The following is a 27,617-nucleotide window of genomic DNA, read 5'->3' on the forward strand; positions in this document are numbered from 1 at the left end:
AACAAAACTCTTTCAACTTACATGGCACCACTGCCAAGTTGAACCAGACGAGAGGCAGAAGAACAGCGGAGACGTAAATGAGCGGGAAAAGGAGAAAGGGAAAGAATAGAGCCTTTTGGGCCTTTTAATTTCTGGCTGGAGTCCCGAAACTCAGAAATAGATCTTGGCTTCTATAACACATGCAATTGAATGATGGTATACTTGTTGATTTTCCATGATTGAAGCTTACGTTCACGAGGACATCGACATACAGCAGGGCTGCTTTGGCTCAGATACTCCCTTGATGTTATCTGTCAGTAGGAAAGACGTCTACATTTTTTTTCCTCGTGTCTTGACATATTAAGCGAGTAAACAAGCACCCCGTGGTGCACGGAGGTGCATGGAGCACAGCAAAACTCACACATACTGTAGCGCTCAGTAATATGGAACACCTCCACCCACTTCTTCACAGAAAAGACAGAGGGGAGGAGATGAAGACACAGGAAGAAAGTCATGAGGTAAATAAGAAAAAAACAAGAACAGGAGAAGAAGAACAGAAAGGGGTTGGATGCTTAATAGATTATTCCAAAGCTTTCTCTGCACTTATCTGATGTGCTGATTTGGTTTTTCTTACGCATGTCACTTCAGTCTGCTTAATAAAAAGTTGGGTAAAGATACTAAAGCATTGTCTGTTGTGACAGCATCATCATTTTTGTTATTTGAGCTAATCAAAACCACCCATGACCTGTTGGCCTCAGAACATGAACTGTCACTATAGGTGCTTGAAAGTCAGTAGCTTCTTTTCACCATAGCTTACCTCAGACCCATTTGCTTTATTTGTTTGCTTGTTTTTTTCTGATTTCCGTTAGCAAGTCTGGTGGCATCTCTTCAGTAAGTCTGTGGTAGGTGTTGAGGAACCAGGAGACACTGATGAAGTGGGCTCCTAGAACAAAAAGGCACAAGTGGGCAAGGAATAACTCCAGCGGAAGGGGTTAAATGAAGAGGATGTGGGACATATTGAAGAGGATGTGGGACCTTTGATGCCCAACTTACAGCGACTTATGGTAAAACAAGTAGTAGCTCAGTGTTCCAACATTTGGAAGAAGCATCTGCTATGACAACTGGAAATTTATTAGGTACAACACAAATGCTACGACAAGGGGGCGATATCATCATGCCTGCCCAAAATTGTGTACAAAGTCCCAAGCACAACTGGTGCAATGAAGACGTTGAGTGTGAGGGGAGCTGACCTGATGTTGTTGTCTGCTGTACTTCTTAAGCATCCTTTCTTTTCCATACCTTTCTGCAGCTCTGTTTCTGTAGAGCTTGCAAGAATGTTATAAACTAGTAGCAACATTCATATCTATCTATCTATCTATCTATCTATCTATCTATCTATCTATCTATCTATCTATCTATCTATCTATCTATCTATCTATCTATCTATCTATCTATCTATCTATCTATCTGTCTGTCTGTCTGTCTGTCTGTCTGTCTGTCTGTCTGTCTTACAAGCTCTACAGAAACAACATGGTGCAGCAGGTGTAACAGATCAGTCCTTAAGGCTAAGTGTAAGCCTTGATGGTGCAATTCCCTCATAGTGTTGCACTGGTGCTATTCATGGGTGAAATGCAAGGATGTAAAGAAAAGGGTCTAGTACAGACAACATCTTGCAAAATATCAGATTAAACTGGTTGAACAGCAGTCCTCCAACATTGACAAAACAGAGTTATTATTTTCAGTTTTCTGTTTTCGCAGAAGAGCAGACAAAGATATGGTTTAATTGCTGTTCATAAATACTATAGAGGTAACCTGTAATACTACATTATTCCCTCACAGATAGAGATAAGGTTAATAGAGATTGATTGTCTTTACACTTCTGCTATACAACACCTGACTGTGTGTGCAGAAACATATGTAATTGCTATGAAAATACTTAGATTCCCCTATGAGTCAAAGCTGTTCAGCTTTTTTCATGTATATATATTTAAAAATGTCAGCAAAGAAGCTGGAATAGATAGGAAAAGCTGTGTTTACATTTTGGACACTTTGGGTGTTAACTCTAATGCCATGCCATGTTTTCCTTGTTCCAAACACTATACATGTAAAACGCACTAGTTCCTTCATGCCAAAATGCTATTCTTTACATTATTAAATGTAAAAGCCTTTAATGGATTTTCATAACTGAGTATAGATGAATCACTCACAGAGATCAATTAAAAAACAAAAACAAAAGTAGCTCCTTTTACTTGATGATGGAAAAAAAACTAAGACAGGTGGCAAATATCCAGTTGACTGTGTTTTTATAGATTAAATTTGCAGAAGCATTATTTGCAGTAGTAGTATTATTCATGAAAAGGAAACCTTAAAAATCAATTCTTCTCTCTGTCATCAAGTGAAGCTCTTTTTACTTGCACCAAAGGCTGAGAACAAAAAATGTCTTTGAAATGAAATAGTGCAACCTTTTTCAATCCCTTTTAAATTCTGCAATGCTTTTCATCAACGGTCTCTTTGTGCCTCTATTTTCTCCGAATTTCAAATGCCATTTTCTCTCTGCCTCCTTTTGTGCACCTCCAGTGAGCATGCGGGATAAAGGCTGACGGCAGTAGGCCTTTATAAGCGGAACTCCACAGCAAACAGTGAGGGTGACTATCGGTGTCAAACTGTCACAACCTGATCTGTGTAAGACACAAGGCAGGGTGAAGGGTGAAGCGCTACAGCATTTTATGGTTCAGCAGTGCCATTTTGGGAACATGAGCCGAAGAATGAGAATAAAAAGAAGGGCTATTTTTATGGAGCCATCAGACTCTTTCTTCTCCCTGTCTTTACACTCTTTTCTCTCTTATCCCACCTTTCCTCCCATCTGCTCACCCCATGTGACCTCTCTTTTTCATGCCCTCCACACCTTTCTCATGCTTTCAACATCCTGTCCTTTACCTTGATAACAGCTTGTGTCTCTGAATATGTGCATTGTGTATTTTCACTCTTAGAAGGTATCATCAAAAAGTGCCTATTATTATTTCAATGTATTTGCCATCAAGTGCTTACACACAATTAATTTAAATAAGTAGTGTCTCTATATTAACACCTCCTGTCATATTTTAGGTGTACTATGAACAAAATTTACACCAAAGCAAAATTTAGTTATCTCGTTATTTATTTATAGAGGATTTTTTTCACCCCTATAACATTTCATGTCGTATTTGAGAAGAAAAAGCTACATGATTTAGTTTTACATTTTAGAAATATTTTAACTGCATTTTCTTTACTTGTAGCTAGCTTATGTTTATATTTTCAGTTTATCAGTTTAGCTATGCATTTAAATAGTTTATTCTTTCCTTTAAACTGTTTGTCTTTTATTTTTTATGTTTTATCTTACTCCTAGCTAACTTGAGCTACTTAGCTATCCCTGTAACTTACCCTTTTTTAAAAACTGTGTTTGTATTTCTTTTAGCCATTTTAAATGTTTTTAATCTCTTATTCTCTGACTTTTCTGACACACCCTTACCTGCATGTCCCACACTTTAAAAAGTATTGCTTTAGTCTTTACTAACACGTTCTACATTTTCCCATTTATGTTTTTTTTCTCAGTTTCAATTGCTCGCTTTGTAACTTGTCTTTACACATACAATTCGCAGACTACCATTTCTAAGCCTTGAGTTGGCCCTTTTAGTTATAGGCACTTTATTTGATACCATAATCAGATGGGTGGCTGGAGTGCTAGCCAATGCTACATAGCTTTATTAGCAAGTTGTATCTATAAGCGTTTCTATATGAGACCCATATTGTGCCAGAGTTATCCGCCATATTTGAAATACAACCACATGTTCAACATGTGCAACCACGTCACAGCTTTTGTTAGCTGTCTAACGTCAGGGTCTGGCTGCTGGGCTAGGGTTCAGCATTCACTCAGCATTATCATCACTGGGGCTTCTTGCTAGCTTTGTCTTAGCATTCTATCTGTGTAGATGCTTCCTAAGAGCCAAAGTTCTGTTACAAGCAAAATGTGGCTAGTTTCAATCCAGGAAAAGTTGTAGACTGCTTCAACATTTTTCTTCTCCCAGCAAATGAACTCCCAGCAAACAGCTGATTGTCATGGAAGAAAAAAAAGTTTGTTTGATTGTTTTTAATGGACTTTTTTTTGTTTTTTAGCCACCCGCGTGCAGATAACTGAAGCACTTTTGTACAACATAATTGGTACTGTAATATAATTACTGAATTTTGATGTACACTAATGCATTATTGAAAAATGTAATGTGATCACTTTATAATATGTGACACCCAGTGGTGGTCCTAGCCTGTTTGGCACCCTGGGCGAACACTCCCTCTGCCCCCCCTCCCCACACACACACACATACATAAAACATATTAAGGTTTGTACATTAACATAAAACACACACACACACATATGAAGGCTACCAAACAGCCATCATAATTCGTCATACAATGAGAACAGGACAAATCAACAATTGACACTGACTAATTAATATTAAAATCTGTAACATAATGTATTGTTTGGAGTTTAGTCTGTTACTGTTAGTATTTTTACCATTTCTTCTTGGAGAAACTGTAATCCACATTATTTCCTTAGGGGTTAATAGAGTCTTCTGATTCTGATTGTTTCAGGATACATGATCTGCCATTATCCAATGACACATCTGCTTACCTGTATCATTTGCTCGTTTCTCCTCCTCTTCCTTTCTATTTTTTCTAAACTCGGCATCTGATGGCTTTGAACTTTTCTTGTCCATCTTCCATTGGTTTTAATTTTGCACTCCAGTATGAACACCCATCCCCCAACCCGAGGATCAACACAACACAAAACTGCTGGAAATTGGACTTCCTTCTACCACCTGCCGCTGGATCAGAGACTTCCTCTCAGACCGTGTACAGAGAGTTAGAGTGGGGCCTCATCTTTCCTCAGCCCTCAGCCTCAACACCGGCTCTCCACAAGGCTGTGTACTGAGTCCCCTACTGTACACTCTGTACACACATGACTGTGTTAGTTCCCACCCAGACAACACAGTCATCAAGTTTGCAGATGATACCACTGTGGTGGGGCTCATCTCAGGGGGAGATGAGACTGCATACAGAGCTGAAGTTCAGAGGCTGTCAGATTGGTGTGCAGACAACAACCTGGACCTCAATACCACCAAAACAAAAGAACTGGTAGTTGACTTCAGAAGGAGGAAGTCCGAGCTGCAGCCTGTCAGCATCAACGGGGAGTGCGTGGAAAGGGTCTCCAGTTTCAAGTTTCTGGGTGTGCACATAGACACAGACCTCCAATGGAGCTCTAACACCTCTGCGGTCTTAAAGAAGGCCCAACAGCGTCTCCACTTTCTGAGAATCCTCAGAAAAATGGACCTGAAGAAGGAGCTGCTGACCGTCTTCTACCGCTGCTCCATTGAAAGTGTGCTGACATATTGCATCGGTGTGTGGTTCTCCAGCTGCACCACAGCACACAGAAAGGCACTCCAGAGGGTCATCAACATGGCCCAAAAAATCATTGGACATCCTCTTCCCTCCCTGAAGGACCTGTACAGCACTCGCTGTCTCAAGAGGGCACGCAGCATCCTACGGGACTGCACACACCCAGGACACCGGGTGTTTAAGCTGCTGCCGTCTGGCAGGAGGTTCAGGCTGCTGAGGTCCCGAACAAATAGACTCAAGGACAGCTTTTACAACAGGGCAATAGCCCTGATCAATGTAAATAGCTGACCTGACTGGATACCTCCCTGGACTTTTTAGGGGGAGGTAACAATGTTTAAAACGATAACAATAATATTTATATTTATAACAAGGTGCAATAATAATTAATGTGCAATAATAACAGTGTGCAATACACATACACTTATTCTTCTTTTTTATACTAAGTTAATATACTGTGTTGTGTTGTTTGTTACGTTGTGATGTGTCATATCGTGTCGTGTTGTGTTATATGTAGTGCCGACGTAGGACAGTTTTTCCAATTTCATTGTACTACTGTACTATGTATGACTGTGCAATGACAATAAAGAGTTATCTTATCTTATCTAACATAACCTAATAGACCTACACCTTAATTCACAGATTCACTTTGTCTAAGGTTTATTTCTGGGATTTCGCACAATCCATGATTCAAATCATGAATAGATAATGGGCTTGGATTTACAACATTACGAATGAAATGTGCTCTATTTGGAAGCCACCGGGCCCCTCCCCTTTCGACAGGTTGTGAAACTTTAAATCATCAAACTGTAAATTATAAATTTTAAATCATTATTGATCCCTTTACCCCTAGTCCTAAAGTGTATATTTATTTTCTTACTCTTCTTAGATTCATTGTTTATTTACTTGCACTGCTCTAACTGGAGCTTCGTCGTCTCGTCTCTCTATATACTGGACTGTATGTAGTAGAGATGACAATAAAGTTTACTTTGACTTCAGCAGCGAGCAGCCGCACCGAGGGCTCTCGCACTCACTTTTCATGTATAGAATTTCGAAAAAACATCGGTGCAAATTATAAGTCTGTATCATAATGTCTGGTGTTTTCGTGTTTGTTGGTTTGTTTTTATTTTGTTTTATTTTGCGATTTGGTTATTAGACGCTGCTCCAGCCAGCCAGAGAATCCCCCGCCGCCCCGCCCTCTCCTCCCTGTGCCGCAAGCAGCAGGCGCACCTCGCAAACGGAGGGCGCCCTTACTCCCAGCAAATGGGCGATAGAAAACCGATCGGTGCCTATGCCATTCCCAATATGCGCCGGCTGATGTCGGGGCAGCATGAGTACGATCAATTTATTTATTTTTTGCCGATGCCCATGATGCCGCCCCCCACCATGATGCCGCCCCGGGCAACCGCCTGTGTCGCCCGTATCAAAAACCACTACTGGTTACACCCAACACTGCTAGGAAATGTATATAATGCTAGAATATCACACAGTAAAAACAACCAACAACACCCCTCCCCCCCAAAAAAAGAACAAAAAACAAAAACAAAACAAAAACCCCGTATTGTAGGGGCTGTGGCAATTCAGGGTCATGCCATTCGGGCTTTGCAATGCGCCAGTGACGTTCAAGAGGCTGATGGAGAGGGTGCTCGTGAACATCCCTCGTGGCCGCTGTGTTGTGTACCTGGATGACCTGTTGGTGCACGGTGGCGACTTCGACAGTGCACTGTCCCACCTGAGCGAGGTCTTCAGTGCCATCGACAAGCTGGGCTGCGGCTCAACCCTGCGAAGTGCCGGCTGTTGGCGAGAGAGACCACGTTCTTGGGCCATGTGATCAGTGCTCAAGGTATTGCCACCGACAGCGCAAAGGTGGCTGCGGTCCGGGACTGCCCAACTCCCTCGAACGTCAAAGAACTGCGGAGCTTCCTGGGCCAAGCCTCCTACTACCGCCAGTTCATCAAAGGGTTCGCAACGATAGCCAGCCCTCTCCACCGCCTGACTGATAAGGGTCAGCCGTTTGGCTGGGGTGATGCCTGTGCTGCGGCTTTTGCACAGCTGAAGGAGGCCCTCACCAGAGCTCCAGTCCTGGCCTACCCCTGACGCAATGTAGGAGTCGGGGCAGTCCATTCACAGCAGGATGAGGCCGGAGAACGAATGGTAGCATACTTCAGCCGTGCTCTGGGGTGAGCAGAGAGGAACTACTGCGTGACTCGGCAGGAGCTGCTCGCTGTAGTGCTGGCGGTGTGGCACTTCCGGCTATACTTGCATGGCTGCCGGTTCCTCCTGCGCACTGACTAACTTGGCTTCTGAATTTCAAACACCCAGAAGATCAGGTGGCCCGCTGGCTGGAGGTCCTTCAGGGCTAAGACTTTGAGACCCAGCATCGGGCAGGTCGACAGCATGGCAACGCTCATGTCCTCTCCAGACGGCCCTGCAGGCTGTCAAGTGCCACTACTGTCAGCGGCAGGAGGAGTGGACCCAGGAGGCACTGGGCGTGACTACTGCTCAGGCCACACCCAGCGGAGGGGGATTGGTCCCATAGACCACGCAACAGCTGAACCGGGAGCAGGAGGCTTACGCGACGTTGGTTCAGGTGGGGGCCTGGCTGGAGGCGACGCAACGCCCAGCCTGGACAGGGGTGTCGGGACAGGGGCTTGAAGTGAAGGCCTACTACTCCTAGTACAACAATCTGGAGACCCATGATGGCCTCCTATACCGGAGATAGCGGGGCCCCAGTCAGGGCAGAGATATTGTGCAGCTGTTGGGGGCCGGCCACTATGGGAATGCCAAAACTCTTCACCGTCTCAGGGGACGGTTCTACTGGCCTAGTTGTCGATGGGATGTGGAACTTCATGTGCACTGCTGTGACACCTGCATGGCACAGAAGAGCCCAACTCAAGGGCCATGGACTATTTCACAAAGTGGCCAGAGGCCTATGCGGTGCCGGACCAGAGTGCAACCATGACGGCAGAGAAACTGGTTGAGGAGATGTTCACCCATTTTGGGGTCCTGGCTGAACTCCACAGTGACCAGGGGCGTAACTTCGAATCGAAGGTCTTCGGGGAGATCTGTCGGCGGCTGGGGGTGGAGAGGATGAGAACCACACCGCTCTACCCGCAAAGCGATGGCTTGGTTGTGCACTTCAACCGCACGCTGGCCACTCAGCTCGCCATTCTCACCAGCCGCCACCAGCGGGACGCCCTTGGATTTGGTGTTCGCGTTCCCCCCCGAGCCAGAGATTGATGGTGGGCCAGAGATGGACTACTACAGGAGGCTGAGGGAGCGGTTGCAGGTGGTTCATGACTACACCCGCCAGGCCCAGGCCGGTCCCGAGGGGGGAGCTTTCGTGCCTGGTTACAAGGTCTGGGTGTACTGCCTGGTTCGCAATAGAGGAGTGTCCCCCAAGCTCTGCAGTCACTGGCAAGGGCCGGCGTAGGTCGTGGAGCAGCTAACAGAAGTGGTGTACTGGATCCGCATGCTGGGCCCGGGGCGCATGGTGGTGTAGCACCAGGACAGACTGTCACCGTACCGACTGCTTGCTCCAGCAGCCGCCGAGGCAGGGGATGCTGGAGGTATCCCATGTACTGATCCGAGTGACTCTTCCCCCACCGGTCGAGATCAGCTGGTGCGCCGAAAGAAGACACCTGGACATTTGCAGGACTTGTTGGGTAATGGGGTTGTCGGGGATGACTGACCTCTTAGGTGGGGGCTATGTAGCGGGTCACGGTTGTTTGGGTTTTGCTTGACAGCTGTGTTCTGTTGTTTCAGGCGGTAGCGTTATGTTGCCATGGTTACCATGTGACGCGCTCTCTCTGCGACTGTGTGTTCCTGTTTGGAGAGAGCGCCTTTGTTTTTGTTGTCGTGGTGTTCTGTTGAATGCTAATAAACGGCTGTGCTCCCTGGCTAACTCACGGGAAGCTAGACCAACCGATACCTCTGTCTCCTCCTTGTCTGAGCTCGCCACAGTATGTATACTCTGTTAGTACAATTAAATGCACAGCAAGAATGTTAAAAGCTGTACCAACACCATAAACATACTCAAGCAGGTGAGCTCAGTGCCCACAACTAGCTTGCAGTTGTACCTGTATGCATCTGCACTCAGATCACACTTTTTCTTTTTTCATCTTGTTCAGCTGCAACAATGCATAAGGATGCTGTCAGTCACATGCTATGGAAATTATGTGCATGGAATGTTGGATTTATGTGATAGTGCACCTGATGTGATAGGCTGATTGAGAGGAACAGACACAGTCCTGTGTTAAAACATCAACCTTAATCTGTGTGTCAGCGACTGCATTATTCACAAGGTAGAACTTGCTGTTCATAATGCTGTGGAACACGTTAGAGACCCGGGTCAATTTCACATATTTATTAACGCTCTCCAGCTCATCTCAGTAACTGAACAAGGTGCCTCCTACTAATATTTTGTGATTTGGGTAAAAGGGGGTGATACTGTAGATAACTGCACACTACATATCTGCAGAAAAGCAGGAAAGGTTTATTTATTTTCCTTCTTGGTCTGGGATGCATTTTACAAGGAAATCATATCTTAATATTTACTTTGTTTTCAGGCTCTAAGTTCAGTATGTATGTGTCTGTCATATACATATAACACGTTTCCATTTCTGGTTTCCAAAAACCCCAGTTTCAAAATATATAAGCTGAAAAGCTGAAAGGTGCATTGTGTTGTGTTAACTAATTACTGTAGAAAGTACAGTGACTTTGTGATCATTAAAATGTATAAATGTCATAATTGTCACCAATTTGATGATGAATTGATGATGACTCATAAATTATGACACCCTCCCCTTTATAAGTTACTTTTAAATTGGTATTGGCAATACTGGTCATGTGTTTACTTGGTATCAGTTTGGCACCAAAATTGCAGTATTGCACACCACTACTTTGCAGATCTTCCATGGCAACTGAATAAGCATTTACTCTGGTGTACAAGAACTAACAGAAAGCTGACTGGAGGTTTTTTTTTCTTTTTTCCCCTCTTGTGTTTGTTTGAGTTTGATTTTGGCAAGACGGCTTGTGAAAAGAAGTTTGTGATATTCTTTTGTGTCTGGGAGGAAGTAAGAACAAGAAAGAGAGGGACTCTTTTTTTTTTTCTGACCATCAAAGTGATTCCATAAAAAGCATATCATTGCTGGGCCAATATTTCCCTGTCATCCAAACAGCCTCGAAATGCTATCCTCGCCTTGATTTTTTTTTTTATTTGAACTTCATTGTTTGGACATTAGCAAAGGCACAGTTACGCACACAGCAACGCAGAGTGATGCCAGCACACACAGAATCCTGTAGACTCATTCACTAAGTGACGTGAGCACAAATATGCATATTTATGATACCCACACACCAGTCATCCTATCAAAAGCAGAGCCGATGCTTCTGAACTAATTACTCCCGCAGACACTTTGCACAAGTGCATGCAGCACTTATACAGTACAATGCAAGCTGTTGTGCACTGCAGTGAGGACAATCAATCAATTATCCAGCATCTTGTGACTGCGCCCCGATTTCTTCCCCTTGCCCTCTAGTGTCTTAAATATTTAGACTGTTTGACATCAAATGCATACATGAATGTCAATGAGGCAAATCTCAGTCCCTTAATAGCACTCACACACACACACACACACACACACACACACACACACACACACACACACACACACACACACACACACACACACACACATATATATATATATATATATGGTATGAAAAGCAAGCAGATGCAGTCACACGAAAATCATCCCAAAAACCAAATACAACAACAAACCTTTTTTTTTTATTTCCCCACACTCAGGCCCCATTTATGAATGCCGTGTTTCAGGATAGCTAGAAGATTGCTTGTGGACACCATGCAGGCAGAGAGTGATCTGCTGATTGTTACTTCAGGAAAATTGTATCTCTAGTCTTTGACACACAGAGAGGGAAAAGCCTATTTGAGGCATCCATTTTTTTCTTGTCTTTTTTCCCCCCTTATTCTCCTTGAGAGTGAAACCAGTAATAAGGCAGCCTGAACACAGCTCTGTGGCGCGCCTGTCAATCAAGGATCTCAACTGAGACAAAGCCACAAAGTCTGTTTCTTTACACACAGGAATGTAACATCTTCCGCCATTCTTTGTGTAACAGCCGTGTTTTTGGGCTTTAAAACAAATAGTGCCTTCCATTTTTATCTTCTTACTTTTGTGAAGTTTATTCTTTGTGGTGTTTTTATTGTGCCAAGACAAGCTGGCCATTTTTACAATAGTGAAATAGTAGAAAGTTTGCATATTATGATCTCATTCCTTCAAAGATCAGGCTACCAGGAGCCTTGGGTTTGCAAACCCAGGAATGAGGAGAACTTTTCATTATCCATTGCAAAAAAGAAACTAACCATGCCCACAACAGGCTACAAACATATAACTGCGTCATTGTCTAATCACCAAAATGTACCACCTCTCAGAAGCCACAGGCGCAAATTCCTCACTCTTGTTGTACATGCGTCTCAGTAATGCATATGATATCTACCTGCTTCTCTGCCATTACAGAAAGTTGTTGGGAAATGGACAAGAAATTAAAACTTTGAAGAGAGGGAAGAAGGAATAAAAAACTTTCCTGGGATGAAGAAAATTATTTTTATACAGGGCACAAATAAACCCGAGGACCAGTAATCCAAGTTTTATATTGTTCTCAGGTCTACTTGAGATCTTTTGCTATCTGATCTTGTTCTTTTCCACCTTGAACTTAGCTTCAACTGTGGGTCAGTTACAATGGTAATTGCTGACCATGAAGGTTCTGTCATTCACTTTTAAATATCCTCATTCATACACTCAATATCAAAGCACAAATGAGAATTTAAAGCAGTTGCAAAAAACCTCTGAAATAAACACTGAAAAATTTTTTTCTTTTCTTCTTCTTTTTTATTTATTTATTTATTTATTTATTTATTTATTTATTTTTAGCACAGAGAGCGTTTCAGCAAGATTTTTAAATGTCAAAAATGAATGTCACCAAACTCATTACTACTGGCTTGGACTGTGACTTTGTAGCTTAATCCATTTTAAAATTTGTCCCATCTATTTTATTCACAACGTTGTCTTCAGCAGCTGTCACATTTCTTTTAACCCCACTGGGTTACAGTTGAATAGATATGACAAAACCACTGGTTTAAATTACTGAATAATGGAAAGCTTTCAGCACAGTTACGTTAAGTATTCAGCAATATAGACACTTACCAGCCACTCATTAGGACACCTGTTCAGCTGCTAGTTACCGAAAATATCTAATCAGCCAATCATATGGAAGCAACACAGTGTAGTTGGGCATGCAGACATGGAGAAGTTCAAACTGAGCATCAGGATTGGGAAGAAAGGCGATTTAAGTAACTGCACATCCAATCACGAAGCTGATAAGACCACAGCAGGTGCCATGTCTGTCAGCAAAGGACAGACTCATCAAAGTTGGACTATAGAAATAGAATAGATATCTAGATAGATAGAAACAGTAAAAAAAATAGAAAAAAGAAATCATGGGCTGATGAGTGTTGATATCTTTCGTGACATTCCAATGGTAGGATCAGAATTTGGCATAAACAACATGAAGGCATTGCTCCATCCTGCCTTGTACCAGCAGTCAAGGGTTCTAGTGGCTCTATAGTGTAGGGCACACTTTGGGTGAGTATTATTGCTGAACATGTCTTGGAGCATGATAACTCACCACAAAGCTCCCTGAGTTCTTGAACATGACAATGACTGTATTCATTATTCATTGACTGTATTCAACTTTAGTTAAATGACACAATGCCAGAGTCACCACATCTCAATCTAATAGATCACCTTTGAGATGTAGTCATGGATGTGCAGCCCCCATCTATTATACTATTATAATGTCACATCACTATGGACTAAAATCTCTGAGGAATGTTTCCAACACTTGTTGAATCTATAGCATGAAGAATTCTGAAGGCAAAATGAAGGGCCAAACCAGTAATAGCAAGGAACACTTAGTGAAGCAGCATACTGAATACATATTGAACAAGTATCACTGAGGGCCAATATAGAAAGTAATTTACAAATTATAGGGGGCAATAATTATCTATGTATAAAAAGAACTGAATAAAATGACCAAAAAGTATTGGTATCAATTTTTGATGTTGTCAAATTATCATTTTACACACCACTAATAGAACTGGCCAAGAATTTCACAGTTGATGCATTGTTGATTGAGTAGATAACACAGACCAAAATTTCATTGTGTTAACTAAATGGTTCTTTTTTTTTCTCTGTCTTAAAAAAAATCTCACAGTCTACATTGACAAATGGTCATATTTCCAGTACCCCTGCATTCAAATGTAAAAACTTTGCTTACCCTGTGTTATGTTAAATCATAGCTGGAGCTCCACTGATGGCTTTTGTTCATTACCAAAGCACATGCTTAACTAAAAGTCAAAATGCTCAGACTGAACAGACCGAGCTACCTCTGATCACCTGTTCTGAGCCTAACAGTGAGTCTCCATTCACAGGGTCAATCAACTCAGAACTGAAGGTTACAAGTCAGAGCTTTTTAAACATGTCTTTTTGAAAAAAAGAAAAGAAAAGAAAAAAGCAACAAAACAGCTACCACAAAAGGAAATACAATCAGAAACAACAAATGTATGGTAGTATGTGTGTTGTGTTTAAGATTCTGTTGGAAAAGTCAGTGTGCTTTTTGCCAAAGTGTTTAGGCACACTGTGCTTACTACGTTGCTCTTGTGGCTATTAAATGCATTGTTAGTTAAACATTTTAATCTCTCTAATCATTCAAGGAAGTCACCCATGCCTTTCAACAAGCAGTATGAAAGGTGCTTCCTTTTACCCGCTCATATAAAACTGATGGGTTTGAAAATGGCTTATACAAAAGCCATTTTCAAACCCACTCTATTTCAAGTGTGTTTTGAAAGAACCTCTAACCGTGTGCATTCAGAGGGTTTCACAACGTCTAATCAAACCTTGCAGAAAACAGCAACTGTAAAAGTCTAAGATTTTATCAAGTTAAATAGAAAAATAGCACTTTCCAGGCTTCTCAAGGTTTAGGGGGTTTCACGCGTGTTGAGGGACTTCAGCCAGTGAGCTCTTTTGCCTGTGGTAGTCGACCTGTAAAACACTGGATTGTGCACTTTAGGAAACTGGTGCCTTTAAAGAGATGTGCCCAGGATATACACGCTACATCAAATTACACTCCTCCCTGTGCAATGCCTTGATAAAATTGTTTGTTTGAGCCTAGAGCATTTCATTGTTTGTGTTACTCAGAGTTAAGCCCCGAGCCTGGTATACACATCCGTAGCAAACACTGGATCCTTTGCCCATCAAAGTCAGCCTCCTGCTGTGATGCAATTACTCTTTAAAAACTTCCTGTCCAAAAGATTTGTGTGCAAATATCAACACCTTGGAAGCAGCATGGCTTTAAGACTGAATACCATGTGTGGCATCCTTAACTTGTATTTGTGTCAGGATGTCTACAAAATCATGTAGATGTTGTCAACATCTATTTGCAGTAATCCACCGGAGTTAAATTCTGCTTTGTGGTTTCAAAACTGGGGGAAATTCAGAGTGAAAGTAAAAAGAATCTAATATTTTTTACTTCCTGCACTAACATATTATCTGCAATGATCAAATTAAGCAGCACTAGTAAGTGTGAAAAAGTGCTCAAACCTCTGAACTCTCACAATCATCACTATGCGTATACCAAAGTATACCAAACCAATTATTGCTACTTTCATTATTAGCAACCCTTTCTCTCTGTACCTCAGAGGAATTATTTAAATGCATCGGTGTTTTTATTCAACGAAAATTTCTGCTACTGTTGTGTAAAAACATTTTGACTTTAGTTGCTAACTGTAGTTCTTGTGTGTCTCATAATACAGTGGGCAGTAAAGCTTTTCCTTCCAGTTGTTTGTCTTTTATTGTGTAGTGGCTCCCTGCCACTGAAGCTTCAGAGCAGGGGCACTAGCTCTGTGGTGAGTATTAAAAAAACCCTGTTCTTTTGTGTGTTTTATCCAACTGCAACAGGATTAGTAAAGGTGAAGCACAGCTTTAAAGAAGTTGGATGCCAGTAATAAGGTAGTAATACCTTATTACTGGCAGTGTAATAAGGTTGCACTGCATTAATTTTTATATGTTGGGTGTGTTTTGTACAAGTTGTAGTTATTTCTTATTATTTATCATTTTTTTTATTTTTTTAATTTAATCAGCGCTTGCAGAGGACAACAGTTGAACGGTTCATAATGATGATTTTCTGTGCAGAAGGGGATACTGACTGTGCTGAGTTTTCTCTGTAAGATGTGCTGCATGATAAAAATACAAATTCTTTTTAAAAAAAGTTCTCTCCTTGTTCTTCCACACTTCTACCAGATGAGCACAGGCATATGCTAAATGTAAGTCAGGACCCACTTTTGGTTTCTCGCAGGATTCAAACTGGACTTTTGCACTTTCAGTACCTTTGTGGCACCTTGTCTTACTTCTGTATTGACTTTTTTCACTCTCTATGTTACTCACCTTATCTGGTCTGAAAAGCCCTGTGATTGGCTAAAGTGTCTGGCCTCTCTCTGCAAGCAGAGCTCAGAGGAGGCACGTAAGTCTAGTTTCCTGTAAGACCAGCGGAATAACTATCTGCTACAGTGCTTTTAGAACTAGTGTTGGATTTCACCATCATCTTAGTCCCATGATGCTTCTGGTAAATGTGTCCTCTAGAGTGTATACAGTGTTTTTGCCTAGGGCTGCACTCTTCTGTGCTGAGAAAACAAGCACTGCACTACTTTAATCTGCCTTATAAACATTTCTTATTCTGAAAAGCTCCCTGAATTTGAGTGCTGTACTTTAATAGCATACTGCCATTGCTACAATGATATTTATTTAATTTCTTTTTTCCTTGATATTCCATGATTAACTGTGAGGGGTATTATTGCAAATTGGAAGCATTTACAAACCACAGCAACTCAGCTGTTAAGTGGCAGAACACACAAAGTTACAGAGCACTGTCACTGAGTGTTGAGGTGCATAATGTGTAAAAGTTGACAACGCTCTGCTGACTCAGCCCAGGGATCTTCATGGCATGGGTTGCCATGGCTGACAAAGTCCTGTACGTCCCAAAAGGTTGATTCTGTTCATCTGGAGATAGCATTTTCAGTGGGAGAAACATTTCAAAACTCATTCAAGTGACTTCTTCAGTCTTGGCTGAGTGCAGGTTTCCCCAGCCTTATAAACAGTACATTTGTACAATGACTGAAACTAGCCCACTGAAGGAACAATGGGCTGTGACATCAGTTCCTTGATCATTAATATGCAAATTGTCATGACCATTGATCAACAACCACTGATCAAAGCCCATTGATTATTGATCAAAGACCTTTGATCAATGGCCATAAGTACAAGTACTCAAAAGACTGGTCCAGTACTTTGTACTTCAAGCTTGGGTCCTTTATCAGAGGCCTGGGAGCTCAAGGGTCCTGTTCCTGCATATTATGTCAGCCAGTTTCTTGTGTTGTTTCCATCTATGGCCTGCCTGCTAGGATCTTGCATCCAGTTTCTATTTGCTGGATTGTCTCAGGGGCATCTGTGTACGTACATGAATATCTATATGTATCTATATGTATGTATGTATGTATGTATGTATGTATGTATGTATGTATGTATGTATGTATGTATGTATGTATCTATCTATCTATCTATCTATCTATCTGTACATATATATATATATTCCAAGATATCTAGCTGATATTATGGAATAGCATATAAACCTTACACAGACTTTGTGTGTGATTTCCACCCATTTTCAATCTTCTACGTGTTATTTTAGAGCATTAAATGCCATGAGGTAGTTAGAGTCGGGGATATAATACCCTCCACTATGTGACCTGAAAATGACACATAAGGAAAAAAAATGCATTGAATAACGTGCAAAATGGTTTGTGGATGTTTGTCTGTTATTTGTATTCCATAACAGCATGATACCAGGATGGGAAATCCATGCATGTTTATATCTCTCTTTCTATTTTTCAGGCCACGGGTGTCCCTCCTGAAAGTGGCCGTGTGAAATGGCAGCCGTGGTGACACAGTTTTCTTTTCTTTTTCTTTTGTTTGTCTTCACCCATGACAGTTCTGGTCTGTATAAAAATGCACTAACCTCAGTTGTTTTTCCTTTATTATAATCCCAATGAATATTTGCATCAAAGTAGCACTTGGGCATGGGTAATATACTCTTCTATTCTAAAACACAGTACTGTAGTGAAATTTATTAAATGAGGCAGAGGCAAAGGACACACAACAGTCATTGCTTTAGTTCATTAGTGAGCATCTGGATGCTGTGCACGCACAAGTTAGGCTCTAAATACAAAATGCAAACTGTATGCACTTTCCAAATGAATTGAGTGATGCGTAGTAATAACAATATCTCATTGCACTGGGGTGATAGTGAAATGACGATTATTCAACAGTGCAGTGTCATTTTCGCCAGCGGACCTTCTCATACATAATGCATCCAAATCTTTGCATTTTTCCTTCTTTCTGAGCTACAATGCATATTTCATCAAGTCAGTGAAATATTAAGCACTCTTATGATTTGATATTCTCTTCCAAGAGGGATTTCAGTTTATATATTATCTTCACATCTCTTGCGTCTCCTCCGGGACTAAACTTCAGGGGATGTCTTTATTTGCCATGTTTGTTTACTTGGGAAGATGTTTGATTGGCTAATGCTGAAGTAATGATCAATGAGACAGCCAATCAATTTCAGAGATTATCAAGGCTCAGAGGCCATTGATCCATGAGAGGAGTCGGCTCTGAACAGCAGGTTGGGTATGGGCAGAAATCTGTGCCATCAGAAACTGAATTTGAATAAGTTCAATTTGAATTTGAATTGCTCAGATTGAATCTGAATTGTAACTTGAATAAATGCTTTTGAAAACTGAATTTGAATTAGTCTAATTTGAAATTGAATTTATGGTTTGAAAATGAATTGATTTGCTTTGAAACTGCATTTTATCCTTTAAAAATTCAGCTCTCGAATAATTTCAGTTTCACTTCTCACCATTCAGTTTCAGTTCTACAATTCAATTTCAGTTCCAAAATTCAGTTTTTTGGAACTTACATCCGGTTCCGGTTCAAGCGCAGATTAATAGAACTACGTTTTACTATAGCGGACCGAAAGTGTTACTGACGGGAATCTACAGCGTCTTGAGCTGAATTAAGACTTCAGAAGTCATTCGTCATGTCGAATGACCAGCAGATAAACTATCAGGTTGGTAATAAATGTATTACATGTATAAGAACAAGCGTCATGTTAACAAATGATAGCCGTAAGGTAACTTTTATGCTTATTGTAGCTGTTAGCTAAAAACGCTAATTTAGCGTAGTTTGCCCTGAATTCAGCTTTGACAACAAATATGATCGACTGTTTCTAGTAGAATTCCAAAGCTGTCATCTTGTACCCTCTCAGAGTACCCCCTCTGTATGCTTGCAGAGATCCCTACAGTAGGGAAACATGCAAAACGGTGTCCAAACCTTTGTGTTTTATCTTTACACAGCATCCCAACTCTTTAGCTAACTTAATAACTTTAGCTAAAGTGAATAGTTAGTCTAATTCATTAGTGCAGCATTACTGGATCACCAGTGTTTGAAGTGATATACAAATATCACTGTGTTTAACTACCATAAATAATTCTTAGGGTACTGAGTGCATGCTTAATTAGATTTTTTTTTTTTTTAAAGCATACTGCTCCATTAATATGTTTGACAGGCTGAAGTTGTCGGGTCACCTCCTAAATCGACCATCTTTTACAGGAGTTTTGTGCCAGAAATGGAGTGTCCACTGAAGACTGAAGATACTGAATCTCTACGCCTTGCCATTGATCCCTCTTGTGCCTTCATCTAGACAAGAGACATTAACTTAACCACTCTCATATGCTCTGTACCTACATCACCTTCTCTGACAGTCGTAGCTTGGCTCATCTGAGGGTGAAATTATAAGAATGTGTTATTTTGCAAAGTGTTCTCTAGGGTTCCTAAATAAAATATGGCATTAATGGTTTGGTTTTAATGGCACTTTGGATTTCTTTACTTTCTGTTCCACTTCCAAACCCAAATAGATGCTGACACAGTAACATGGAAGAGGGAAAGACGTTGGAAAGGACTACTACAAATAAACCTAATGTCTAACAATGAAAAGTGTAAAATAAGAACAATAATAATAATAAAGATAAAAGATGAAGTAACAAGTTTTTAGTTTTGTTTATTCCAAATGATCATCCAGATGTCTGTGACATGTGATGACAAACACCATAATGGAAGGCCTTAGTCATCACATGCTTAAACTCATATATTTTTGCATATGCTGAACAGGCAGTCAGACATGCTGTAACTGTGGAGTGGAAAACAGCATGAACACCATACAGCAGGGGTCTCAAACTCCAGTCCTCGAGGGCATGGAAAAGTTGCATGACACTGGCCCTTGAGGACTGGAGTTTGAGACCCCTGTCATACGGAATATGACAGGTGTGGTTGAACTGCATGAAGACTCTGAAGTTTCTCTTCTCTTCTGGCAGGACAGGAATGTGGCCTTGTCCTGTGAGCCACTGTAAGGATGTACACTCTCAGAAATAGGGGTGCCAAAGTGTACCAAAAAGGGTACAAATGCTTGTCGCTGGGGGTGTTCCTTTTTGAAGGACATTTCTGTACCCTTTAGGCTTGGTACATTTTTGTACCTTATGAAGTTGTACCATCTGAAGTACAATCATGTACTTTCCTAAGACATAAATGTACCTTCAAACTATAGTACAGAAATGTTCCCTTGAAAAGGGTACAATAGGGTACCTATGAGGGTACCCCCCCAGCGACAACCTATTTCGTACCTAAAGAGACAAAAATGTACCCCAATAGTCCAAAATATTTGGTTATTTAACCATTTATTTTCAATAATAGAATCACATCAAAGCATTTAAACAACCACAGGAATACATTCTTGATTACATTCGTATATTGCCATAGGACATGTCAAGAAAAATACATTCATTAAAAAAAAGTAAACAATCACATAAAGACATTAAACACCTGAACACAATGTTTTGACGGATCACACATGGCGTTGAAAAGAGTGATACTTGGAAAAAGCTGCCTGGCAGTCATTTATTCCACAAGTGATGCCGAAATGAGGCTCATGTGCGTGTACTAACCCAACATGTGTAATCAACTTCCTCAGAGTAAATGCCCTTTTTGAACATTTTGAACATTTGTGGAGTGGGGGCATATTTAATAGAGTTGGTTAAGTACCCTGGTGACACTTACTGGCAGGGGTTCGTCTCCCTGGTCTCCTATGTTGACAATGCAGTTCTGAAGGAAGACAAGTGTTTTCTTGAAGTATGCAGGGTAGGTCATGTTGAACACGAAGAAGGTGGAGAATGCTGAGATGTAGGCCTCATCCAGCGAGCAGCATGAGCAAACATCCACTCCTTCAACTGTGACAACACAGCGACACTGTCTTGAGAGGGCAGTTGTCCAACTCTTATCCTTCATTCGAATGGTTGGGTATGGACTCATGGGAGTATTCTGCAGAAGAGGAAGAAAAACATTAGTATACAGTATGTTTAAGCAATATGTGCCAAGTGAATTTTCAACAGATTCCTCAAATTACCTTCTTTTTTTTGCTGCAAAACAAAACTGTCTATTCTGATAACCTGTAAACATGGCCCCTACTCCAAACAAAAAGCTTCTTGACCAATGACTGTTGTGGTAGTGTTTGATAAGCTGCTAAAGTTTGACATAATATTCAAGGGCAAAAGCAATCACCCCTGACAGTGACAGTACCTGTGAAGAAGAATTTCCCTAAGGGGACAATAAAGGTCTATCTATCTATATAAACACCAGACAAAACCCAAGAGCACAGCAGCACTGTGGATTAACAGCAGTGTTTCCCCTACATTAGCTTAGCTGTGATGCTGAACCGCAGCTGAATTCAGCTCCATGCCAACAAAACACCAAGAATGAAACTTGTGGCCAAAGGCTATGCATTGCATCATGCATTTACCTCTCCAAGGATGATGAAATCTTCTATCTTCTCCTTGAAGATGGATGGCAAGAGAAGTGCCCCCTTGAAGTCAATTCCTAGGTCATACAGATGCAAATGCACTTCATTAGATTTTGATAGCATGCAAATTCCCATTAACATGCTCTTGACATGGCACTATGGTACATCAATTATCTTTGGAAGAGAGAGCAAATGAATTGTCACAAAATTTACTATTTGTATGAGGTCAAATTAGCACCTGTAATGTCTTCAGCCAGTGCATTCTCTCTTGCCTCCATGTAGACCTTCTTCAGTGGCAAATCCTTGGTCATTTGAAGAACAGCAGTGAAGTTTTCGCTAAAGCGGCGACAGATGTTGTCTTGGCAGGGATGCATTAAATCAACCTCATCACACAACTGGAAATGAAAAGAGCAGAATAGACAAAAGAATGACATTTTACATTGAGGATTTAAACTTTTGACATGTTTAAAGACACAGACTGGAGATAAATGTAAAGTGTTTTAACCATTGAACAAAAATTCTAAAGATAATGAACAGATTGATTAATCAGTTAGTACAGAAAATAATAATCAGATTTAGAGACAAAAAAATCATTAGCCGTTTCCCCAATCATCTTAACAATTCTTACCCCTGCAGATGTCCCCAGGAATGGATATCTCTTTAATAGGTCCACAGTACACATTCCTTCAGCTACCTCTCGACGTCTCCATGCAAAGGTTTTTGTCATGCGGTCTTTCACCAGTGCTGTGTCAGGATGTAGCTTCTTGTGCTGATCATTTAGCACCTTGATATGAGCATCAACGGAGGCTGCATCTTCCCCCACAAAGCACGAATCCTTTGTCAAAGCAGATATCAGTATTATCATAAGTAAACTCTGATAAGTTAATGTTACTCGAAATGCGGTAATTTGTACACCAAATGCTTTGAAAAAAATGCAAAAATGTTGAATAGGAATTGCAAGTTGAGCTGACTTTTGTTAAATCAACTGTGAAGTTCCTTTTTCTATGTTAATGTTATCTGTTAACATGTTTCTTTCAATTAATGTTTACTTTTAGCTTTACAGTGAACATAATAAGACTACATATGTTACCTTAGCTCTTAGAGGCTGAGGGTGTGAGGACTTACGAGAGAGGGCTTCAGTCTCTTCAGACAGGAGCTGCTGGATTCCTCTGTGGTCCGATGTTTCTGCGTGCGTCCAAACTTTTCTTTAACCCGGTTCACTTCTTCGTTGCTGATTAGGGGAGCCCGTTCTGCTTTGAACTTTCTCTTGAGTTGGCTGTGCCAGGTGTCCTAGTTGTTTCAAATGTATATAAGTAGTTAATTATGGTTACTTTATATTAATATAATCTATAAAAGAAACAAAAAAGGAGAGGTACTCACATAACCATTTCCGTGTACATCTCTTAAGAAAGGATACTTCACAATCAGGGCTTTGATGACCTGGATGTAGTCTGAGTGGGTTGGGTACCTGTTTCAAACATAAGAAAAACAACCCACAGTACACTGATTACTCTTATCCTTTCCTGGGGGCTTTTCTGTTCTTCAATTCTTCTAATCATATTGTTATTACCGTAAATAGTATGTTGTAGACCAATGTCAAATCAATGTAGCTAAAGTTGATTTTAATTTCTTAAAAATGGGCGTGGACAAACAGCCACACCTCTCCCAAACTTCATTAATTAATTGACTGCAATCCTGAATTATTAATTTACTCTTGAGCAAATTCGAAATGAACACTTTGGATATCATAGTCCAGACAAGGTCTGGAGACACAGGATGTATGGTTTTACCACTATTGCCAGTTCATTGGAACCGTGTGTCACGCCAGACTCGAACGCTGGTCTCCAGATTGGGAGGCAGATGGGCTAAGCATTTGTTCTCTGCCTCTCTTACAACAGCAATATTAATATTAAGAAATTAATGTAATTATTCAGAAAGGAACCCTTACATTGTGTACTGTGACAGCATTTCATAAAGAGTCCCAATTATTTTGTTTCGGTACTTCTGTTCTTTCTGGACTGGTTCTTTGAGATCCAAGCGACTCTGGACATCTTGTGGGAATTTTGGAATGGAAATAACTGCAGGCAGTCTACGGCAAGAAGGTATAGAACTGCAATACAGTAGGAAAACAGCATTAACTAGCCATTTTGCAAGCACTTAAATGCATATGCAAATTTAGACATTTATCACAACCTACCTCTGGTTTGCTTGGGACACTGGACCTTCAACTGTACCTTCAAATGGGTCGACCGGTTGTAAAGTGATGATGACTTCCTTGTAGCGGTTTGTGAAGTCTCTGAACTTCAGCTGCTTTTTGAAAGACTTGTCAAAAAGATATGCAACCATGGTCTCAGTGAGTCCACAGTCTACCGTCTCTCCATCTACATCGTTATCTGAAATATAAAGTACAGTATGAAATAAAAATAAAACCATTTTCAAATTTAGTTTTAAAGTGACATTATGGTCAATACATAATAATAATAATAATAATAATAACAATAATAATAATAATAATGATAATAAGCTATCATTGTGAATCTGTCTATATTCCCCAAAAGGAAGTTACAATTAATTCTCTTGATTAATTGTTAATATAAATTAACTGGTAATATAAAAATGTAAGTAAGCGTCCCTGCGCAGAGCTTACAGCTCTCATATTCGAAAATCCCACTAAGTAGGTGGAATGGTACAAATGTGTACCTTCCATTGTTTAAAATCCCTTTGAGCGGGAAACAAGTTAGATGCGATAAATTTTGCTTAGAAAACGATTTTGTTAATAGCTATATTTACATACTAGCATGTTTTGAGAAATTATTGATTTTTTGACATTGTTGTACACGGTTCGTCACTATTTATTGATAAAACACTCGAATACCGCGGGCAGACAGACGTTGAACATTCCACCAACAGTCTAAATAGTCCACATTTGTACCTTTCTTTGTTTAAAACTTAGCTAACTGCTAGCTTTCGCCCATGTTAAATCTAGCTCTTCGGACTTTCGCTAACTCTACTGTAAAATTACACGTTGTAATTTTTATAAAAACACAAAATCACACCCGACTTACCTCTAAATCTTTGCGCCTCGTCGTCTGACACATCAATGCCTTCTTCCATCAACCTTTCAAGGAGCTCCTCCGTGGATAACCCCCTGAGAGTCATTTTCTGCATCAACGCTAGTCAGCGAGGAGGCGGAGCACTCATCGCTGCTGCCTTTTCGGCCTTTGGGATTAATGCACGTTGCGAACTTGACACATGAAAATACAACATTGTGGTATTAATGCGCAGTTGTTTAGAAACCGTTATGCTGTCTTGGCGAACTATATTTGTAACTTACAAAATGTAGTCACCGTAACATAAAAATCTGCTTGACATTTTAACTTCCAAAGAACCTCGGTTTAACTTGATGTTGCAAATTCCATAAAAACCTCACAATTAATGAACAATTCTAGGATGTAGTAAAAGCAAAAAAGTAAATGGCCAAACATAACAGTAAAATGATTTCACGTTTTTGAAAGATTTAAAACATTAAAAAATTATAACTGGAACTTAAAATGGAAATGGACCAGTTTTTATTTTAACATCATTTGGTTGTGCCTGCATGTCATTGTGTGTGTGTGTGTGTGTTTTTTAATATAATTTAACATAACTTACACAAAGGTAGGTTACAGATATTCTTTGCATCATAGGATAATTTACGTAGAGAGGAGAGGACCAACAGATTTGATTATAACATGTAGCTTTTATGAGCACACTCACATCTCATATGAATTTTACAATTAACCAGGCCCATCCAGATTTTCCCATGCTGACCCATTACCACATTCTGCCACTGTCACTGCAGTACAGGTCAAAATGGTACAGATTTGTACTTTATTTCAAATTGTACCTTTAAAGGGGCATTTCTGGACTTTTAAAGACCAGTATTGTACTTTTAAGGGAACATTTAAAAAAAATGTACCTATAGGTACAAAAATGTTCTTCTCTCGTACCTCTATTTCTGAGAGTGTACTTAGAGTAGAACTGGACTGTCACCGGCCTCAGGCTCTTCACCCTTTTCAAAGACAAAGCAGTCATTTAGATAAAATATTAGATATTGTTTACCTGTAAATGCACAAAGTCAATTTAGAAATGTAATTATTGTCAAGAGTGAACAAGCACTGGTAGTGTAATCTACAGCTGTGGCCAAACGTTTAGAGAATGAGAAGTGTTGTTTGCTTATTTACAAAGTTTGCTGTTTCAGTGATAGTTGTATATCATATTATATCACTTCAAACAGAGGTGATCCAGTAATGCTGCACTAATGAATTAGACTAACTATTCACTTTAGCTAAAGTTATTAAGTCAGCTAAAGAGTTGGGATGCTGTGTAAGACATAAATAAAGATAAAACACAAAGGTTTGGACACCGTTTTGCATGTTTCCCTACTGTAGGGGCCTATGCAAGCATACAGAGGGGGTACTCTGACAGGGTCCAAGATGACAACTTTGGAATTCTACTAGAAACAGTCGATCATATTTGTTGTCAAAGCTGAATTCAGGGCAAACTACGTTAAATTAGCGTTTTTAGCTAACAGCTACAATAAGCATAACAGTTACTGTACGGCTATCTTTTGTTAACATGACGCTTGTTCTTATACATGTAATACATTTATTACCAACCTGATAGTTTATCTGCTGGTCATTCGACATGACGAATGACTTCTGAAGTCTTAATTCAGCTCAAGACGCTGTAGGTTCCTGTCAGTAACACTTTCGGTCCGCTAGTAAAACGTAGTTCTATTAATCTGCGCTTGAACCGGAACCGGATGTAAGTTCCAAAAAACTGAATTTTGGAACTGAAATTGAATTGTAGAACTGAAACTGAATGGTGAGAAGTGAAACTGAAATTATTCGAGAGCTGAATTTTTAAAGGATAAAATGCAGTTTCAAAGCAAATCAATTCATTTTCAAACCATAAATTCAATTTCAATTTAGTGATGATCATTTTCAAACCATAAATTCAATTTCAAATTAGACTAATTCAAATTCAGTTTTCAAAAGCATTTATTCAAGTTACAATTCAGATTCAATCTGAGCAATTCAAATTCAAATTTAACTTATTCAAATTCAGTTTCTGATGGCACAGATTTCTACCCATAGTTGGGCCTATTCCAACTCATTTGATTGAAATTAGAGAAGTTCAAACTGTGCAGCCACTCTCCCTCCCTCAGCCCTCAAATTTTATATGTCAGCTGTTATTTAGGTGAAAGAGACTGATGTGTGAAATGTGAAAAGGAAAGATTTATAGGATGGTATTAAGCTTCTTACTCCCCACTAGCCTATGTTAAAATAAAAAGAGTTGGTAGCTGTTTATCAACAGCTAGCATAATTGCATCAAAGGTTGTTTTGCTTTAAACTACTTCTGAAACCTTTTTTTTTTCTAAATTGTCACTGAAGTGCTACACTTTTTGCCGTGTGTGGTGTCATAAAGTCTTTTTCAACTAATGAAAAACTATCACTTTTTTCATTACCATGTCAAAAGTGATTCTTTGCTGAATAAGAGAGACTGGTAATTCAGTCAATGTGTAAACCTGACTGCTTGTGTTACTTTTAGCACCTCTGCAACAGGTAGTAGAGATTCAAGAAGACATACAGTTGTGTGCTTGCAGTAAATTCTCACCAAAACCAACTGAAACTGTGGCTCATATGGGATCCAGCATGCCTTTTACTTTCCCGCTAGGAGTGATATGAGAAAGTTGATAGTAGAAGCATACTAGATGTTTCACTTTGTTCCCAGTCTTTATGTATGATTAAGTCAGTGGTTCCCAAACTTTTTTCGCTGGGCCCCCCTTTGTTTTACAGAAAAATGTTCGCGCCCCCCCTCGCGTGCGCGCACACACACACGTACGCACTAGCACATCCTCCAACCACACACACCCATATTTTGCTCAATTGCAGTTTATTTCACACCTCAAACATTTAGTAAACAATTAAGCAAATACAAGTAATCTGCAGGTAGTAAGAAAATAACAGTATTTTGTCTCTATCTTCAGGTTTTACACGCTTACATATAAACACGCAGTTACTGTCCCTCTATTTAGAAAGGCAGAGGCCTCACGATGTAATTATTTTACATGTAGTTGTTTTTTTCCTGTGTAATAATGTTCAACATTGCTATCAATACATTTTTTA

The 27,617-nt window shown here is 40.2% G+C and overlaps 2 protein-coding genes across 7 annotated transcripts in view; one reads left to right on the plus strand and one right to left on the minus strand.

Moving 5' to 3' along the window:
• Positions 1-17,557, plus strand: part of LOC101481526 (uncharacterized) — a 47,336-nt gene extending 29,779 nt beyond the window's left edge. For all 5 annotated transcript variants that reach the window (XR_013095131.1, XR_013095133.1, XR_013095132.1 and 2 more), the window contains exon 7: positions 17,430-17,557. Coding sequence is in view for 2 of the 5 variants with exons in the window: in XM_012918313.2 (XP_012773767.1) it covers positions 17,430-17,480 (51 nt within the window). In the remaining 3 variants the exon portion in view is untranslated. The remainder of the gene's footprint in view (positions 1-17,429) is intronic.
• Positions 17,558-20,335: 2,778 nt separating this feature from the next.
• LOC106674770 (sterile alpha motif domain-containing protein 3) lies at positions 20,336-24,588 on the minus strand. Of its 2 annotated transcripts, none has more exons than XM_076879250.1 (9): positions 24,513-24,588; positions 23,645-23,840; positions 23,396-23,536; positions 22,828-22,915; positions 22,573-22,737; positions 22,076-22,282; positions 21,686-21,842; positions 21,448-21,524; positions 20,336-20,969 (listed from the first exon to the last, which is right to left on the minus strand). In XM_076879250.1, exons 1-9 carry the CDS (start codon positions 24,559-24,561, stop codon positions 20,673-20,675), a joined length of 1,377 nt encoding a protein of 458 aa, XP_076735365.1. In that variant the 5' UTR covers positions 24,562-24,588; the 3' UTR covers positions 20,336-20,672. The 2 variants fall into 2 exon arrangements, with proteins under 2 accessions (XP_076735365.1, XP_076735364.1); XM_076879249.1 differs by having other exon boundaries at positions 20,337-20,969; positions 23,396-23,557.
• Positions 24,589-27,617: the final 3,029 nt, after the last annotated feature.

Source organism: Maylandia zebra, linkage group LG22, assembly GCF_041146795.1.
Source record: "Maylandia zebra isolate NMK-2024a linkage group LG22, Mzebra_GT3a, whole genome shotgun sequence".
In the NCBI taxonomy this organism is placed as follows: domain Eukaryota; kingdom Metazoa; phylum Chordata; class Actinopteri; order Cichliformes; family Cichlidae; genus Maylandia; species Maylandia zebra.